The sequence below is a fragment of the Pholcus phalangioides genome, unplaced genomic scaffold, assembly GCF_987345545.1.
Source record: "Pholcus phalangioides strain wild (caught in Gottingen) unplaced genomic scaffold, Ppha-v1.0 ptg000042l_1, whole genome shotgun sequence".
Classification (NCBI taxonomy): domain Eukaryota; kingdom Metazoa; phylum Arthropoda; class Arachnida; order Araneae; family Pholcidae; genus Pholcus; species Pholcus phalangioides.
Window position 1 is genome coordinate 32,486,618 of NW_028301628.1, and position 19,517 is coordinate 32,506,134.

Here is a 19,517-nt window from a genome sequence, read left to right on the forward strand (position 1 = left end):
TTTGTGCAGTTTTTGAAACATCTACACGGAAACTGAGCACATATTTGAAAAGAGCAGAAAAAATTCTACAAGATGACATCATTTTCATCGAAATATATGGATTTAATGGCGAGCCACAAGCTCTGAAAGATCGGCAAAGTTCAAAATAGGATTTTTTTTCTGCAAAATCGAATTGTCACCAAAATCTGTATCCACGAATTCCGAATTTTCGTCGAATATCTACTTCGACGAACGCTGACTTCAGTGATTGTATTGCGAACAAAAAGCTAAATTTCTCCTGAACTGGAACACCGATATGGTTTACTGTAGGCTCTTTCGCAAGCTGATGCAGTAGACAAGTTTTTGGTAAATCTTATAGCCGTAGATATAATATAACCATCTTATATAAGTTAATCTTACGTCTATGATTTTACCGGTTGCAGCTAGAAAGATATTTGCGGAATTGGCGATTAAAAATTTTCACGACGATTCAATTTTGAACTTCGCCAATCTTTCAGCTCTTGTAGCTCGCCATTAAATACAGATATTTCGGTAAAATTGGTGTGTCGCCTTTTTTATTGGATTTTTTTCCAGTCTTTCCAAATGTGTGCTTAGTATGCGTGTAGGTCTTTCAAAAACTTCACAAATTTGGATTTTTCAGACTTGACGCTTTTTTTTTTCTCCATAATCGATTATCCACCATAACTGGAAAATGGTTCGGGATATGACAGGGTTGGTAGAGTGTTTCGTGCTTGGGCTCATTTATCATCTCCTCTCGTTTGGCAGAACAAGTCACTTTATAGAACGCGGTGTGTTAAAAAAAATGGTTTGCTCATTCAACAAATGTTAAAATATTTCTAAAGCAATGCATATTATTCAATGAAAACTTCTCATCGTTCAACATATATATTTCTTTTTTTATTTTCTTTCAATATATTCCTTATATAAGAAAATATTTTCCTACAAGTAAGAGTGTACGGCATAGTAAAACCGATTCAGTGTTTTTCAAATTGTTTCTTTATGTATAAATAATCCTTTTGCCAGTATTTGATATTTTTTGTGACTATTTCAGGCCGCCATTCGTAGCTTCCGATCCTATGGAGACTTACAATATCATACTCAGAGGAATAGACATGATCGATTTTCCACGGTACATTTCCAAGAACGGCCAAAGTTTAATCAAAAAGCTATGTCGCGATAACCCTATCGAGAGGCTAGGCTACCAGAAAGGAGGAATTGCAGACATTAAAAAGCACAAGTACGATTATTTTGTTGCCTTTTTTTTTGTTCCAAATCGTGATGTTATTCCTTCGCGCTCTTCAAATGCGCAAACCTAAAACACTTACATAGTCATGCATATTAAATGTCAATATAGAGTCGAACTCGGTTATAATGACACGTCGGCTATAGCATCAGTAATTGGCAGTGTTGGCTGATTCCAATATAGAATAATGTTAATGAGCCTTGCTTATAACGTCGATGAAAATGCAGTTAACTTGGATATAACGACACCTTTCATTGACGCGTTTGCTTCTATTTTTATGGTGTTTTCTCAAAAAAATTCCTAGAACTAAAGCTCATCATATTCAGGCAATGTTTGTTTGCGGTTCTACTGAAGCTTGACATTGAGGAAAAAGATTTATTTCATATTTAACGCTCTGATTTGCACATTGACATGACCCGTATACGGGACACTCCAGTATCATCCCCTGTAATTTTTTCCTTTCCGACTCTTCTTCCCCGATTTTTGCAACAAAGCTTGCTTTAAATCATAACCATTATACTGGAATCACGAATAATAGTAATGTTCATAATTTACAAATTGTATTATATAAATAAACATTGTATTATATAAATATACAATATTGTAACAATAATCATTACAATGAATGACTATTCATTGTAATGATTATTGTTACAATGAATATTTCATCTCACATAGTATGTCATGTTGAACTTTTTTTCCCGTTGAATACATTTTAAATCACTGCAGACTTGCTGTTGCACTCGCCAAGGATTATTGCAAAGAAATAAATATTTGGCTATATCGGCGACGGATGGCAACATTTTTAACGAGAACTGGCGATGCTCCATATTTATGATCACAATTTTTCGTATTTTATCTATCAAATTTGGTCTTCCCCTAATCATGTTGAATAAAACGTCATAGTGTTTGTATAGCATCTCTGATTGTATTTTTAGTCAAAAAGAGATCGTGAAAACTTCAACCTCGGTTATAACGACGACAAAATTAATCGATATCTTCGATGTCGTGTCGTTACAACCGAGTTGGAGTGTAATCGTACGTCTGTAATCATAACTCTTAAAATCGGAAATTATAAAAAATGTCATTCATTTATATGAAACTGATGTAAGTAATTTCATTTTTTCGTTTTAAACGTAATTCCAGGTGGTTCCAGGGTTTCCACTGGGAAGGACTGAAAGAGAAAGCATTAGTTCCGCCAATTGTGCCAAAGGTATTTTATAAAATCTTTTTCTTTTTCCTTGTAAAATAAGAAGAGCGCGAAAATTCTCTGACACGTTTAAAAAATTAAATAAAAAGCAACTAGTGCCATTAAAAGCTTCGTTTTGCATGAAAATACTTCTCATGGCGTACAGATGATTTTTTTAATATAAATTTAAAAATAGTTCAAAATTTCAATCACAGATGGCGTTGTTATGCTTATAGAATAAGTATATATTTATAGAAGAAACCCTCCTAACCACCAAAATGCGTGTCAAAAAATTCGGTCGCATTAGCCTAGTTCGATGAGATACTCACCTGAAATACCAAAGGATGCTTAAAGGTCTTGTGAGTTCGATATCCGATTCGTACTTGCCGCCGAGATATAATAGAAACGGTGGCAACACATGACTACAGAAAACGATTGCTACAGCAAGGGGTCGCTCCAGAGAGGTTAGAGCATAGTCTCCCAAACTTTTTGTTCCGTCGCCCCCTTCATCAGAAATTTTTTCCTCTCATCGCCCCCCAACTCAAGTAAAACCATAGGATCCTATGTTAAATCAGTAGGTTCTATCGCCCCCTTGGACCATTCCATCGCCCACCAGGGGGTGATATTGCCCACTTTGGGAAACACTGGGTTAGAGCATAGTTTCCCAACCTTTCTTTGTCCCATCACCCCTTTGTTCAGTAATTGTTTTCCGCCCCCAAGGCAACCTAACCCATAGGATCCTATGTTATACCTGTAGCTTCTACCGCCCCCCCCCCGGACCCTTCCATTGCCCCCAAGGGGACGTTAACGCCACGTTGGGAATCACTGGGTTAGAGCATCAACATCTCGGTGAGTATAAAGAAAGCAAAATGTTGAACTCTGTGCAGTTAGGAATCGGCGATAAATTTGCTGGTCCGGGTCTAATCATCCCTCGAGTGCAGAAAATGACAAAATGATCATTGACCAGACAATGCGTAATCGATGTTTATTGCGATTCGCGTTGCATAAAACCTGTTACTGTATCAAAAGGGGATTATCTGGACATGATTCAGATCATTGCCATTCAGCAAATTTTTCTATTTGCAGCCAAACATCTTTGGCAGCAAGATAGTGTTCCTCCTCATTGGAGAAAAAGGATTCTCACAATCAGCAATTCTCTGACCAATAGATTGGACAAGATGCACCCTGTTATGGCAACCTCGGCCTCCAGATTTAATCACACAGCTTCAATTTTTTTCTTGCGGAGATATTTCAAAGACAATGTTTATGTCACACGTGTAACCAACATCCAGAACCTGAAGGCAAGAGTCACGAACGTGATCGAGACTTCTGAATCGATGTTAGCAGGCACCTGGGTTGGAATTGAGCATCGCGCTACGAAGGGCGCTCATGTTGAAATACGATATCTTCATATAAAGCAAATCGTGATAAACATTAATTATGCGCTGTTTGTGTCGCAGTTTTTTTTGTGATACAGCGTCATCTGTGAGTGAAATTTTTAACCGTCTTAAAATCTATTAAAATAATTTTACGCCACAATGAGTAATTTTGTGTAAGCGGGATATTTTTATGTCAACTGGTTTATTTTTATTCATTTTAAAATACGTGTAAGGAACTTTTTTCTCACACTATTAACATTTTAGTATTTCTATTTTTATGGAAGACTTTCTATGGATAATCAAAAAACTTAATTCAAAGCATTTACTTATACGTGCGCGCTCGCGAATTTTCCAGGAAATCAAACTTGCTGAGGATTTCGTGGGGTGCGCTACGCAGAGAAATGTTGAAAATAAGATTATAACACAGTCGAACCTCGTTGTAACGCCACCATCCATCTCGAAGAATTCTGGAGCTATAGCGAGTTTGGCATTATATCGGGTCATGGATGGAACATGACAACATTCACACGTTTAATGCGAACTACTTACTGTATCTCAGTGCCTTTTATTAGTGTTATTCCATGAATAAAATAACCCATTTTATACGCATTTAATTTTAAGTTGAAAAATTGGTAAATTCTTAACACACTGCATATAAAACGTGACAGAAACTCACCACTGAAATTATTGCAATCCTGCATAAATTTAGCGACGTGTTTTACTGATGCAAATAACCAAGGGGAAATAATGGCGGTAGGGCTTTTAGTCCATGAATTGGTTTTGTAACAAAGAAATTCCTAATTTGCAGATATCGAAAGAACAACTCTTTTCAACATGATTGAATGGAGCAAATAGAGGGAAATTATTTCTTAATGATCAAGGAGCCGCAACTTGAGAGAAGCAGGCGAGTCTGGCACTCCGGGTGCCTGAGGGGGTTGAAATTTCATCCTGTAACCTCTCCTTCAACCTTATAAAGGCCAAAATGCGTTCTGGCCCCGGCTGACGAAATATGTGTTTGTGGCCCTGTTAACTACCCGTGCCATTTGCATAGAAAAAGCAGGTTTAAATTAAAACACGCTTCATAAATTTTCAGCAATGACTACTCTCCATTTCTTTCCTTACGAAGGAAAAAAGTCGTCAAGGGAGTGCTTGAGCCCCGGGGTGCCCCGTTGACATGGGCAAATATTGCGGAAGCATTGGGAGTTCGAGCACCCGCTTGACGAATTTTTTCCTTCGTAAGGAAAGAAATGGAGAACAGTCATTGGTGAAAATTCATGAATCATTTCATTCATCAAAATTCGTGAGTCATTTAATTCATCAAAATTCATGAATCATTTCATTCATCAAAATTCATGAATCATGAATTCATCAAAATTCATGAATCATTTCATTCATCAAAATTCATGAATCATTTCATTCATCAAAATTCATGAATCATTTCATTCATCAAAATTCATGAATCATGAATTCATTTTTCAATTTCCCACGTGAACGGGACTTAAGGACCAGCGAGTTAAAAGCATCCACTATTGAAAAAATTATTTTGGCAACGTTGAACTGATGCAGTACGCTCATTGTACATTTTCTTCTTATCAATAAATAAGTTTCTTTGAATAGGTTAGTTGTTCAGCTTTAAGGTCCCTATGCACATTCAGGTATTCATAAGAAATGTGGTTTTTAGACGCCCCCACACCCCGACCACACCATTCTATTTTTCCTAGTCTTTTGCTCTAAACTGTTATTACGTTGATCGATAACAACCGTGTAATGAAAAGTATAATCCTCAATTCCTTTCAATAAAAAAAAGGCAAATTCATGGGAGAAGAAATGTTGTGGAAATTCTCGGAAAATGACACATAGACTTTGTATACATCCAAACAAAAAGCTAAAAAACGGTTTTTACATTATAATCCCTATATCGAAGACCTGTTCACTAGAAATTTGTGGAGCTAAGCGGGTTTGACGCTACAACGGGGTTCGACTATATCCGTGCTCAGATAGCAAAATGTCACTTTTCCCAAAAAAATGGAGTTCGCATTCCGGAGTCTCGTTAGTTAATGTTAAGAAGGTTGCAAAATGTATGCGTTTCTCTTTCAGTTTATGAAGAAAACAACACAGAGGCGAATTGTTATAAGTAATTTTTATTAAGTATTTTTCGTGGCATCTTTCATCTTAAAATTGCTGTCACGTAAAATTCTAAAGTGACTTATAGCATTTTGCCATCGGAGCACAGATATAATGAGTAAATTTGCATACTGCGGGATTCGTTACTTTTTTCAGCCGCTACTTATAGGTCTATTTCGTATCTGAAAATTTCATTGAATTCGAAAAATTAAATACTAAATACAGTCGAATCCCTTTATAACAAACTCCAAGAGACCGGAGAAATCACTTCGTTTTAACGAAATTTCGTTATAAAGAAATTTCGTTATAAAGAAATTCCAGGTTGTTTGCATTGTTCCCATGTAAACTTATGTAGGGGAATTTGAAAAGTGTTCGTTAAAACGAGATTTTCGCTATAACGATATTCGTTAAAACGGAAAACGGAATTCGACTGTATCCATAAAACAAAATGTTTGGTTATCGAAATTTTTTGAACCATTCAGTAGCCTCTTAAAGCGTGTATACATTAGCTCGCCGATCTTGTAACGTACTGTTCTAATTCGTTTGTGGTTACACAACTTCTTTGAGTCCGTTGAAAAAACCGATTCCAGGTGGGTCCAGTTCAAACAACTCAAGAATCGGAGGATGATGTCACACTCCGCTATCCATAGAGAGATTTTTAACAGTTGGGTGATGCGAAGATGCATTTTGGAAAGAAAGAAAATTAAAAAATTTCTTTCTCTCTCTTACCAGAATAAAATACCTTCTCATCAGAAAGCTGTTGAAAATCTTCGTATGGATAGCTGAGTGAGGTCACATCCTCGGATAAGTCGCCATCTGGTGGCATTGCCAGCAATTGTGAACTTTGGCCTGAGTTAGGTTCGACGGTCCCGTTCACTGCGCACGAGCTCCAAGGAAAGATTGAGATATTCATTGCCTCTGTAGTCTAGGGCAGTGGTTCTCAACCTGGGGTCATATGGCCGCCTTGCTGTCCTGGGATATTCTAGGGGGGGGGGGGGCCGGGAGAAAATCAGAAGAAAGGTGATCCACGACAGGTGGTGAAGGGTGTCATAGAGAGCTGTGAAGAGAAAAAAACTTTAAAAGTGAAACATGGTTGAAAAAAATATTACTACTTTCAGAATTCATCAGATCCGTTCATAGAACCAGGGTCATCTTAACCCTTGGGTCTATGTGGGCATGACCCGGGTCTTCATGTCTATAATGGAGGTAGGGGGACTACACTATATGGGAATCTGGTACTATGATTTTCATCTGTTACTTCCAGCTAAGTATGGAGGGCCGCCAGAGCAACGGTTGATGCGTTGGGAAAGTTGATTTATCGTGCATGTTCGTTGGGTCATACCGTATTTTACACAGACTGTTTTTTAACATATAATTTGACTCCTGGGAGAGATGATAATCCGCCATTTTTGAGTCCGTGCCTAGCCAGGATTCCAGAGATTGATCTGATTTATTAAAATTTCATTCATAATAAAAAAAATAGAAAGTATCTCAATCTTGGATGAGGGGGAGAGGGGGCCCTGGATAGGACAAGGGGCCATTTACATAAATTTTTAAACTGTTTACGAATTTATGGGACACCTTGTATATGTATTTGTACGACACATTTCAGAGGCTCCTGCATCCTAATTCTGGGTCGCTTTAAAACTAAAGACGCTGACGCATTCCTCTCCACAAAATTTCCTATTATATCAACGGATTCGAATGAGAATAATGAATATGAATGCTATATTTTCTCGAGTTTCGAGAAACAAAATTAATTACCAACGCAATATGAAATTCATTGCCTATTTTATTATTTATGAAGTGTTTATAGTGTCACTTTCCCTAAATCATTGCTAGCTTTATCTTTATTTTTTTCTACGATGCAAACAACCCGAGTTTTGTCTCGTGGATACACAAGTTTTATGTTTAATGAAAGCTACGAAATAATCGTTCTTAATGCTAATTTAATTAATGAGCTTCAGAGCAAAGGTAAAAAAAAAATCATCGCAAAGGCCTCTATCTAACAATAGAACGTTATCATTGTCGTCAGACCTTAACGTGTCATTAGAAGAAAATAATATAAAAATATATAATCTCAGAAGAGAGCACGAGAGAAACAGCAAAAAAAATTTCAAATAAGTAGGTCTTTTGCCTGTTTACAAAATAAACAGATTAAGGAGGTTTTCGCCCGCGTGTTTCTTAGTTTCTTAATAAAAATTTCCAGAGAAACAGGATTGCTCTAGTAGTAATATAATATTAGCAAAAAAAATAGATAGAATAATCTGTCTTTGAGTTCGTGTCTCCGAAGAAAATATTTTTATTGCTCTTCTTAATCATAACCATCAAAAGTTGAGACTAGTACTAAGAAAAAAATGAGTAATACAATAAAGAAATATAGTCTGTTAACCAGATAACAGTAAATGAAATGAATATTTGAGAAATGCAGCGTTCGAAATTTCCAGAGGTAATTTTGAATGTTCATGGTGAAAATTGTTTTTTTTTTTGTATTTGTCACACAAATACAAACATATATTACACACATACACATATACACTCACTCATAATACAAACACTATGTGAGCAAGGGACTAAAATCCTTCCAGCAGGCCTAAACGAATTAGTTATTGAATATTGTTTTGCAAAACAGCTATCACATTTAAATTAAATATGTTATACTCAATTCTTTTTACATATTTTTGAATAAAAGTTTAGTATTAAATTACTTATTATGAAGTTCAATAGAATAATCATGTAGCATTTCTTTCTTTTTTATTATTGTTGTATTCTGTGCAACGTTGTTTTTATATCCGCTTGCGATACAGTCATCAAAATTGTTTCGTAATCTATACTTCTAGTGAAGTAAAAAATTATACGGTTTATGTGCTTTTTTATTGTTATCAAGTTGATTTTCAGTGTAAAAAATTTTAAATATTAATAGCGACAATGAGGAAAAGCTCTGTCTTTATAATTTTTTATTAGGTTTTTGCACTTGATAAGCTCCATTAAACGTATTTGTATTTCTATTTTGATTTTTCGTTAAATATTTTTCATTTATTGCGAAGATTTGATAACTCTGTATAAAAGGTTTTGTCTCAAGGATAATTTGAATAAATCCATTGTATTTTGGAACTATCTATTACTATTTGAGATCTTACTTTGTTATATATATTATCCAATTTCCAAATATTCTGGTAATATGCTTCTCCCCAGGCACTGATTGCATAATTAATAATTGAATATATTCCATGCGTAAAATAAATCTTTCAAAAATATTCATCGATCAAGTTTTTCATTCCGTAAATAATCACAGCATATTTTCTAATATCTTTATTAAAATATCGCGGTTGCGAGTTCTATTTAAGATCATTCCGTCTTGTACCGAAATAATTGTACTCACTAACAATATATATTTCTTGGAAATGGCTTTGGCCGTTCCCTGGCACTGATAATGATTATGTATTTTTAGATGCATGTTTGTGTTATAATCTATATGTTCCTTATCTTCATATAGATATATTTTGTGTTTTGAGTGTTAAGTTTTAATTTATGTTTAAATAACCCGATAGTAATATTTTTATTAGCTCATCTTCTTTACTTCTTTAATTGAATTTGTTGTATCAGTATTTCTTCTACATAACCTTTTCAGTTCATACAGTGCATTATCAGTATTCGATTTATTCGCAAGTTACATAAATCATTTATTTATACTTATATAGGCTATATTAAAAATAATATAAGACCCAGAACATATCCTTGAGGTAGGCTTATACCTTTTTCTACTTCATGAAAAGTACTAACTTCTTTTTGAATTACAACCATTTTATGTATTCTTCCGGTAGTTAAACTTTTCCTAATATTTTTTGATAACTCTCGTCAAGCTTTATAAATACCACAATTCAGAGGAAAATTATGCATCTTTAAAAAAAATCCTTCATTTTAATTCCAGCGGTGACGAATTTTACACGGGCAATGTGCCAATTTTTAGTGGTTCTTTTTCCATTTCCAGTTTAAGTTATTTTACGCAATGGCTGAACTGATTTTTATTTTTTTTAACAGAAAAATCCATTTCCCCTTCTATTACTGCCGCTTTGGAAGTTTGTCCTTTGATTTCTTGTAATGTCTCATTGACAAGCGATAGGTAACATATAAAACTTTTAAAGTTCAGTTTAACCATCTTTTTTTTTCCATTATTATGTTCGAATTTTTATCACGAATATATAATTATCTTCACACATCGTTTAGGGCGCGATTCGAATCGGTTTCTTTTTTCATTACTTTCAAATTTTAAAACACAAGAATCGATAATAGCCAGTCAGTTTCATTTAAGGAGTTACTGTCACGATTGTCACTGAGAGTGAAAATCCCCTTTTAAAACTATCATTGCGATTTTTCTATTTCATTATTCAAAACATTATGCCATATGAATTTCTCATCAATATATTTCTGAAAAAATAATTTACTTCATTGAAGTAAACCTTTATTTATTTTTTTGAGAAGCAAAATGACAAAATATGTTATACAATGTCCTGTAAATCATAATTCAGCATTTATCTCATCAACCCTTTGTCGTAGAGGTATGGTTATAACTTAAAATATAATCAAAATGTGTTAAAGAATCACTCTGTCTCAGTTTCGAGAGTGGAAACAGTGTGTCATGAAACAAAAAAGAATCTAAATTGTCGTACTGTTCCCCTGTCCTCTATTTTCCAATTATCTCATAGAATATTGCACTTGGCAACGTGGAATTTATTTGTTAGCCTCAGCAGAGACGGCGTAAAAGTTTTCTAATTGGAAATTAGAGGACTGAGAGGAAGGGAGGACAGTATAAAAATTTTGATTTTTTTTTTCTTCTTCATTTTATGACACATTATATTTCACTCCCGAAACTGATACATAGTGATTCCTAAACACATTTTGAGCATTTTTTTCAATTGAAACTATACCTCTACGACGAACGATTGATGGGATAAAAGCTGAATTAGGACTTACAGGACACCCTGTATAAAAATTTAATCAATTATTCATGCGTTACGTATTGAAACAGAAAAAAAAACTTCAGGTGAGGATAAAACCGTTGATGATTCACACGAAGTTATAATCTTTGAAACCTAATTAAACTTTTCTATGTGGTTCTGGAATCACCCAAGAATATATAATCCATAATTTGAGGTGAAAGCTCTCCACATTGAATTAATATCGTATTAAGCATGTCAAAAATAATTTTGAAACATTTTGAGGAATTTTTCGATCCTTGACGATTCGGTGAGATAAAGTTTTCAGGGTTCTTTTTTTTTTAAATTTTGTAGTTTATTGACTTACCTATAACAGCTTTATTATATTTCCTCAGATTTAAATAAGGAAGAGGTAAAAAATAGGAGATAATTTCATTATAAGCCTGTTGTTTTTTTCTCCATTTTTTTTCGTATATCTCGTGAGTTTCTGCTTTTATATTTTTTTACGGAATATTGCCGATATTTTTGGAATTTCATATAAAAAAATACACAGTGTATATAATGGAAAATCCATCTTCATTATAAGCCAATTAATAACTTCGGAAAAACTAACTACTGACATTTTTTAAGTACGGTTTGAATCAGGAAAAATGTTATCTTACTTACTTCGATTCCTAATTAAAAATGGCAGTCATCTATTCAGGCCGCTGTGGTGTCGAGTGACGGACTCGCGTCGCGAGGTCTCGGGTTCGAACCCCACCGTCACCACAGTGGTGGTCGGCCCGACCAACTTCAAGGCGCGAATGCGTGCCGGTCTCGCAACAGACCTACAAACACCACAAATGTAATTCAATCGTAACACATCACTTACTTCACTTCTGAAATATAGATGGCGGCACTGAAAAATCGAACACAACACTACATACGTATTCAGACTGTTAGGTACACACACAGTTACACTTCCGGCACAATTCATTAGGTAGTAAATCGCCCGTAGATGGCGATAGACATGAGTTGTGCTCGGTTTGAAAGAAAAAGAGAAAGTATTTAAATCTTTCTATTCAGTCATGTACGATTTTTCAATTTTTATTCTTTAGCAACAATCTCTTTGAGAATTTTGCCTATCATAGCTTTTGTGTATTTATATGAGCATGATACATTTGGATCTCTATAATGATTGCAAATTGTGAGATCAATTTGGACAAAGTCTGAAATGTTCAATATGCGAGATTAAATTCCGATTCTCACAAAAATACACTGCTGGCCACCCAAATTGCAACACCAAGAAAGACCAGAGATATCGCAACAATATTTATTTTGTAGATAACATGTTGACCAAGCATCAAATGATTAAATTTATAGACTTCTGTGAAGTGTGGTTCCTGCCAAAATCAGTAGCCAGAGTAGCCGCCATTGTTGGAGATCACCGCTGCCACACGCCTCGGCATTGATTCAAAGAGACTTTGGATGTGTTCTTGGGGTACAGCAGACCAAGCAGCTTCCACGCGTTGCCAAAGTTGATCTGGTGTGGCAGCTGGGGATGTAATCTGGGTCAATCGTTGAGCAACCATGGACCACATGTTTTCTATCGGCGAAAGATCCGGAGAGCGAGCTGGTCAGGGAAGCAATTCAATCTGGCGATTGACGAAGAACCTTTGGACAATGCGTGCCACGTGCGGTCGCGCATTATTCTGTTGAAATATGGCTGTGGGCAAGCCCTGAAGGTAAGGAAGGACAACTGGCTCCAACACCTCGGAGATGTAGCGCTGGCTTTTTAAAGTACCGGCAATGCGTACTAGAGGAGTGCGAGAGTGATATCCAATACCGCCCCATACCATAATACCCGGTGCAGGACCAGTGTGGCGGTGCATAACGCAGCTGTTCAGCATCCTCTCTCCACGGTGTCTCCAGACTCGAATCCGACCATCGTGGTGTTGCAGACAGAAGCGTGACTCGTCAGTAAAGACAATTTCATTCCATTGTGCCGTCCACATCCTTCTTTCATCGCACCATTGGCGGCGGAGACGTCTGTGGTTCTGCGTCAAGGGTAGACGAAGCAATGGACGTCTTGCGGACAGACCACTCTACTATAAACGGCGTCGAATGGTACGCGCAGACACTGGATGATGCGGTACAGACTGAATGTTCTGTGGTATGGTTCGTGATGTGGCTGAGCGATCCGTCACTGCCATACGCACAATATGCCTGTCATCACGTGAAGTGGTGCACTGAGGTGGATGCGATCGAACACGTCGGTCCGTCGTACCCTCCTGCATCCAACGATCACATATCCGCATTACAGTTGTTTGGTTTCGTCCAACAAGACTACCGATTTCCCTGAAAGATAATCCACAATCTCGGTAGGCCACTATCCTTCCTCTGTCGAACTCGGATACTTGATCAAAAGATGATCGCTGTTTTCTACGAGGCATAATTGATCGTTTTTTTGAAAAAACCACAAGAAAAACACAATTGCCGTACTTCAAATCGTTGAAATCTCCAAGCCTTAAATAGCGCTTTGAAGTGGCGCCACAGGCGCGCGTGATGTGCGTCTGCGCTGAAATTCTAATCATTTGCATATCTCACCTCCGCTAATGCATGTTGTAAATTTCATATTATTTGCATGCTTCCTTCAGGGTGTTGCATTTACGGTGGCCAGCAGTGTATATATCATCCGTAAAAATAACTTGTAAGTAGGGCACATGATGCGGGCGTGGCAGCCCAGGTCGATAAGATACTCGCCTAAAGTACCCCTGTGTCAGGAAAGAAAACTTTCCTGACACAGGGGTACAACAGAAACGGCGACATGATCGCAGAAAAAATTGCTACCGTAGGGAGTCCCCCATCGAGGGGTTAGCGCACCAACCTCTCGATGAGTATAAAAAACAAGCCTGCCGTTCGGAATCGGCAATAAATTGTAGGTCCCGGTCTAATTACCCCTCGGGTACTGAAAATGACCGTGGTGCAACAAAAATAATGAAATGGCACGTGATGCAAATGAAAAATTATTTCAAACGAGCTGGTTGATGTGATTCTATTCCTTTTTTTTTTTTCAATTAATATTTCTCAACTCATTAATATTATATTCTTATTTTGATGAATTTTACAACAAACAAAATGTTGAAAAACAATTTTTGAAGAAAAATCTGAAAATACAGTATTATGAAAGTTAAACGACAGTTTTTTCTACATTGTGACAGATAATGTACGATTGATACAGAAGAAAATTAATATTTTTTTTACTGATCTAATACCAAGTTGATGGCTTTTTTCCTCAGCCTAATACACCAAAGAAACGGATATTTTTTATATACTATGTCGATGTGAACTCAGAAAAGAAAGTCAACCGGTCTCAGCCGAGACTCGAACCCAGCCCCTCTTACAAACACGGCAAGCATGCCCGGTAGATGGTAGCATGCTTGCCCGGTTTGCAAGAGGGTCTGGGTTGGAGTCCCGCGGAGATCAGATGTGACTTTTTTTCCGAGTTCACCTCAGCATAATATCCAGAAAATATCTATATCCTTAATACTATGTTTTTTTATGGACAAAAATTTATAAAATAACACAACTCACAAAATATTTCTGCGGTTTGTTTGCTAATTTATTTTTCATTAATTATTCTTTTAATAGTGAGTAACTATTAAACAATCTAATAAATATTCAAGTTCAATTTGTAAAAAGTATACTTAAGAAAAAAACGAAAAGTAATATCGGTGCAGAAATTTTGTTACAATGGACAGCAATGAAATCGCGTCCGACACATGAAAATATACAATCCCTAATTTAGTAAATGTTTTTGACCTGCTAAACACGAATATCCCCCATGAAAAAGTTTTATTGGCTATCGTTTCGGAGAAATTACAATGTTAAAAAAAGTGCTTTACAACGAGCTGTATCATTGAACAACAATGAAATAGTGTCCGACATGGAAAATATACTATTGCGAATGATTTTAACATGCTGAATACAAATATCACCATGAAAACTTTTATTGGCTCTTGTTTTTGAGATATTACCCTGGTAACAGTAAGAAAGTGCGAGCGTTATCGTGTGGTAAAATGTGGTAAGGACCATAGAACAATGTTACCAGGGAAAAATAATCGACCTCGAACTCACTACTATGGCTCACTACTATTGGATAATATACTATTAAGGAAGAACCTTATGTCCAGTACAAGCGCAATGCAAAACTGAGTACGTGTCAGAAGCCGCCAATAAATGAATTGAATGAATGAGAAATGAATTGTGCAGTAATACATTTGTATTTCTATGTATTTTTGTCATGTTTCTATGTATTTTTGTCATGTTTCTATGTATTTTTGTCATGTTTCTATGTATTTTTGTCATGTTCCTATGTATTCATGTTTCTATGTATTTTTGTCATGTTTCTTTGCATTTGTGTTTTATACAAATACAAATACAAATACAACACCACAACAGGCAAAATGCCCAACGAGGTGGCTGATAAAAAGATGCCCATAAAAATATGGTTGTCATATGTTTCAAAAATACAGCAACCCAATTAAAAATGCAATTAACACAAATTATAAACAATATATACACATGATAAAATATTATACAATGCCCATAAAGAATACTTATGGTTGTCTTATTCTAAGAATGGATAGCTTCTCGATTTACCCCAACATGTTTATCGTATTTCTTTTTAAACGTGTCAATTGTGTTACAATTTACTACCTCCGGGGGTAAGCTATTCCATTTATTAACAACCCTATTGGAGAAAAATTCCCTGCGACACCATAACCTTGCATTGTCCCTCACCAATCGATACTGGTGTCCCCTTGTAAAAGCAGTCGATTGGCGGTGTACTAAAAGTTCATGGTCCATCCTATCCATCCCATTGAAAATTTTGAACACTTCGATCATATCTCCTCGACACCTGCGTTCATCCAATGTAAACATATTCAAAAAATGAAGTCTTTCTTCATAACTCAAGCCCTGTGTGCCAATAAGGACACGCGTAGCTCTTCTCTGCACCCCTTCAACCAAGTCTATGTCCCTCTGTAGGTATGGTCTCCAAAACCTTACAGCATACTCCAGTCCAGGACGAACTAAGCCTCGAAAAAGCGGAAGAATGACTTTAGGAGAACGCGAAGAGACCTTTTTGAAAATGAGACCAAGCATTCTATTCGATTTTTTGACAACCGCTGAACAATGTTCAGAAAACTTAAGTCGCTCGTCAATGAGAATTCCCAAATCGGTGACCCTAGTTGCATCCGGGATAGTGACACCATTCAACTCGTAAGAGAACCGTGGGTTGTTCGAACCAAAATGAGCGACCATGCACTTATCTACGCTAAACGTCATGCTCCATTCATTTGCCCATGCTGCAATCTTGTTTAAGTTGGTCTGGAGCAACTCCCTATCGCTTTCATTCCCGATTACCCCCATTAGCTTCACATCATCTGCGAATTTGCTAGTAATTCCATCGATACCCTGATCGAGTTTATCGATAAAAAGTGAAAAAAGTATGGGGCCAAGGACACTTCCCTGAGGAACTCCACTTGTGACGTCTGTCCAACCAGAGAATTCCCCGTTCACCATAACTCGTTGCGACCTATCTCTTAACCACGATTCTATCCAATTCAGCAAGTTGCCCCCTATTCCAATCTCGTGTAAACGCTTCAAGAGTTTGCCATGTTGGACCCGATCGAATGCCTTCTGGAAATCAAGGTAAACCACGTCGACATTTTTGCTCTTACCCAAAGCCTTAGTCACGTAATCATAGAAGCAAAGGAGGTTAGTTACACATGACTTCCCCTTCCTGAACCCATGCTGATTATCCGACAATACATTATTCTCGTCTATCCACTTCACAAACTGCCTTTTGATGATAATTTCCAAAATTTTCGAGAGGGAGCTCGTCAAACTCACTGGACGATAATTAGACACCACTTCTCTACTACCCTTCTTAAATATCGGAACAACGTTAGCCAGTTTCCAATCTCTCGGGACGATACCCTCAGCAACACTACTCCTGTATATCTGTGCGCCTGGCCCCAACAATTCATTAGCACCTTCCCTGAGAACCCTGGGATAGATATCATCTGGTCCTGGTGCTTTGCTTGCACATACATTTCTTAGAAGTTTTGGACCTCCACGTCTTCCACTTGAATATCGTTGAGCGTTTTATTACCCCATGCAACACCCGTATATCGAATATCATTATCTCCATTAAAAACCGACGCGAAAAAGTCATTGAAAGCACTACACATGACTACATTGCTCTCTACTTTTGAGCCTCCTATCGAGAGGGGGCCAACTGTCCCCTTACATCCATTATTGACGTATCGAAAAAATGATTTTGGGTCAGAGCCAATGTTATCTGCCAACCTAGATTCAACTTGCTTTTTACTATCCCTTATCGCTTTCTTCAACAGTCTTCTTTTATCAGTAAACAATGATAGGTCACCTCGTCCACTTTTATACTCTCTGAATGCTCTTTTCTTTTCAAGATAAAGGTTCCGCACGCTATCCGTGAACCATAGAGGGTGTGATGTACAAACACGCTTTTTTCGAACAAAGGGTATGACGTCGTGCAAAACAGAGGACAGCTTCGTACTAAATTCTTCCCATTGACTTACCACCCCTACTGATTCCAACCGGTCTTTGAAAACTTCCGCTAACCTTCTTCGCAAAACATCAAAGTTAGTTCTCCGAAAACAAGGAACCAGTCTTTTGTTATCAACCTTACCCGAGGAAAAGTTACAGAGAAATCTGACGATACGATGATCACTGGAAGAAAACTCTTCCCCCACCGAAACATGTTCAACTAGATCCTCAGAACTAGTAAGAACTAAATCCAAAATAGCAGTACCCCTAGTGGCTTCTGATACATGCTGATACAAAAAATTTTCGAGCACCAACTTAAGAAAGTCTCTTTCATACTGATTTCCAGATGAAAGGTTCTCCCAATCAATACCCGGGTAATTGAAATCCCCTAGTATGAGAACCCTCTTTCGCTTACACATGTAGGAAATTTCATCATGCATTTTGGCGATATAGTTTTGATCCCTATTCGGTGGATTGTAACAAACCCCAACAATAAGCTTATGACGTCTTTTGTTCTCAAGTTCAACCCATATGGTTTCAATATCACTTCTCTGCACGTTACACTCTCTAGCCTTCAAACATGATTTCACGTATATCAACACTCCACCCCCTTTCCTATCAGATCTATTTCTCAAAAAAGTATCGTATCCGGAGATGTGTAAGAAAGATTCATCCCCATCGCTTGCCCAAGATTCTGTAATGGCTATAAGATCCAAGTCCTCCACAACTATCATAGTTTCTAAAAAATCTTTCTTGTTACCCAAGCTCCTGGCATTTATTAACACACATTTTAATTTGCCCGGTGGTTTGTTGTCAATCGAGAAGCCATCCAAGTCAGAGGTGGGTAATTCCCCGTCAGTACTGTTGTGATTATCATTAACTAACCCGCATTCCCGACTACGTGGTCTGGGAGTAAAAAACCTGACCTAAGACTATCGTAAACCTCCCAGACCCCTCTCTTATTTAGATGGATCCCATCCGAACGAAGCCACCTATCGGTAAATGCGGGAAGCTCCAAGAACGTGACCCCAAGAGAGGAGCAAATGTCCTTCAGGCCTATATTGAATTGGTGGATCCTACTCCTATATCCCCTACTACCCCTTGGCAGCACTGGAATCACTGCCACATCTGAACCCCCCTCCCTAGCGGATAATAGTAAATCCCGGTATTCTGACAGAGACTCACTAATATTCGCTCCTACCTGATTTGTTCCCACCCACAGAATCACCCGCAAGGGCAACTTTCGGCGATGAAAAACGTCTCGAACGTTGCCAATCTTCCCCCCAGGAAGACAACAGCGCTCGAAACCCCGAAAATCCCTACACACTCGGTTCCCAAGTTCCCTAACCATAGAATCGCCGATGATTAAACCCCTATCACTATCCCCCTCTACCTCATCCACGACCTCCCATTCGCCCTCTAAAATGTCGTTGTTCGTGGAGATTGCTTCTTCATCAATAGGTGGCTCGACGACCAGAGGGTCCGTTATAACCGGACCCTCTAGCACCCTAACTTTTTCCCGTAAAGCTTCGACCTCGTGTTCCAGCCTTTTTCTATCCAAGCACCCTTTACAATTGAAACTATCAGCTACTATACCCCTAGACCAGGGAAACCTCCCGTCGCAAGCTCTACACAACACTAGTCGAGGTCGAGGCATACTAACACTATTGCTAAAGCTAGATAATAATAATAATACTTAACAATACGAAAATGAGAAACGTTAACTGGAAATTAAAATAATGTAAAATACATTACTATGCAAAATATACGTAAGAGATTATACGAAAAAATTACGTAAAGTAGAATGCTCAGCACTAAATCACGAAGAGTAAAATAAATATGTATATAAAGATTACAACACCCTCTAAAAAAAGTATTAAGCTACGAAGTACAATTTATACTTATTAGAATTAGCTAACTATCTCAAAACACTAACACTACAACAATAGGCCCAAATGGAAGGAAAACAACGTTATTGAGAGTACCCGGGAAAAAGTATACACTGTTTGCTAACACTAACGTCCAAAAACCTACGAACTTATATCAAAGAAGCGACCGAACCTGGCGAAAAA

General features: G+C 37.3%; 1 protein-coding gene across 4 annotated transcripts in view; it reads left to right on the forward strand.

Annotated features, from left to right (window-relative positions):
* LOC149064902 (cGMP-dependent protein kinase, isozyme 1-like) overlaps positions 1-19,517 on the forward strand; it is a 209,588-nt gene that overhangs the window by 189,237 nt on the left and 834 nt on the right. For all 4 annotated transcript variants that reach the window (XM_089254836.1, XM_089254837.1, XM_089254834.1 and 1 more), the window contains exons 16-17: positions 1,052-1,237; positions 2,390-2,456. In XM_089254836.1, coding sequence (XP_089110962.1) covers positions 1,052-1,237; positions 2,390-2,456 — 253 coding nt within the window. The remainder of the gene's footprint in view (positions 1-1,051; positions 1,238-2,389; positions 2,457-19,517) is intronic.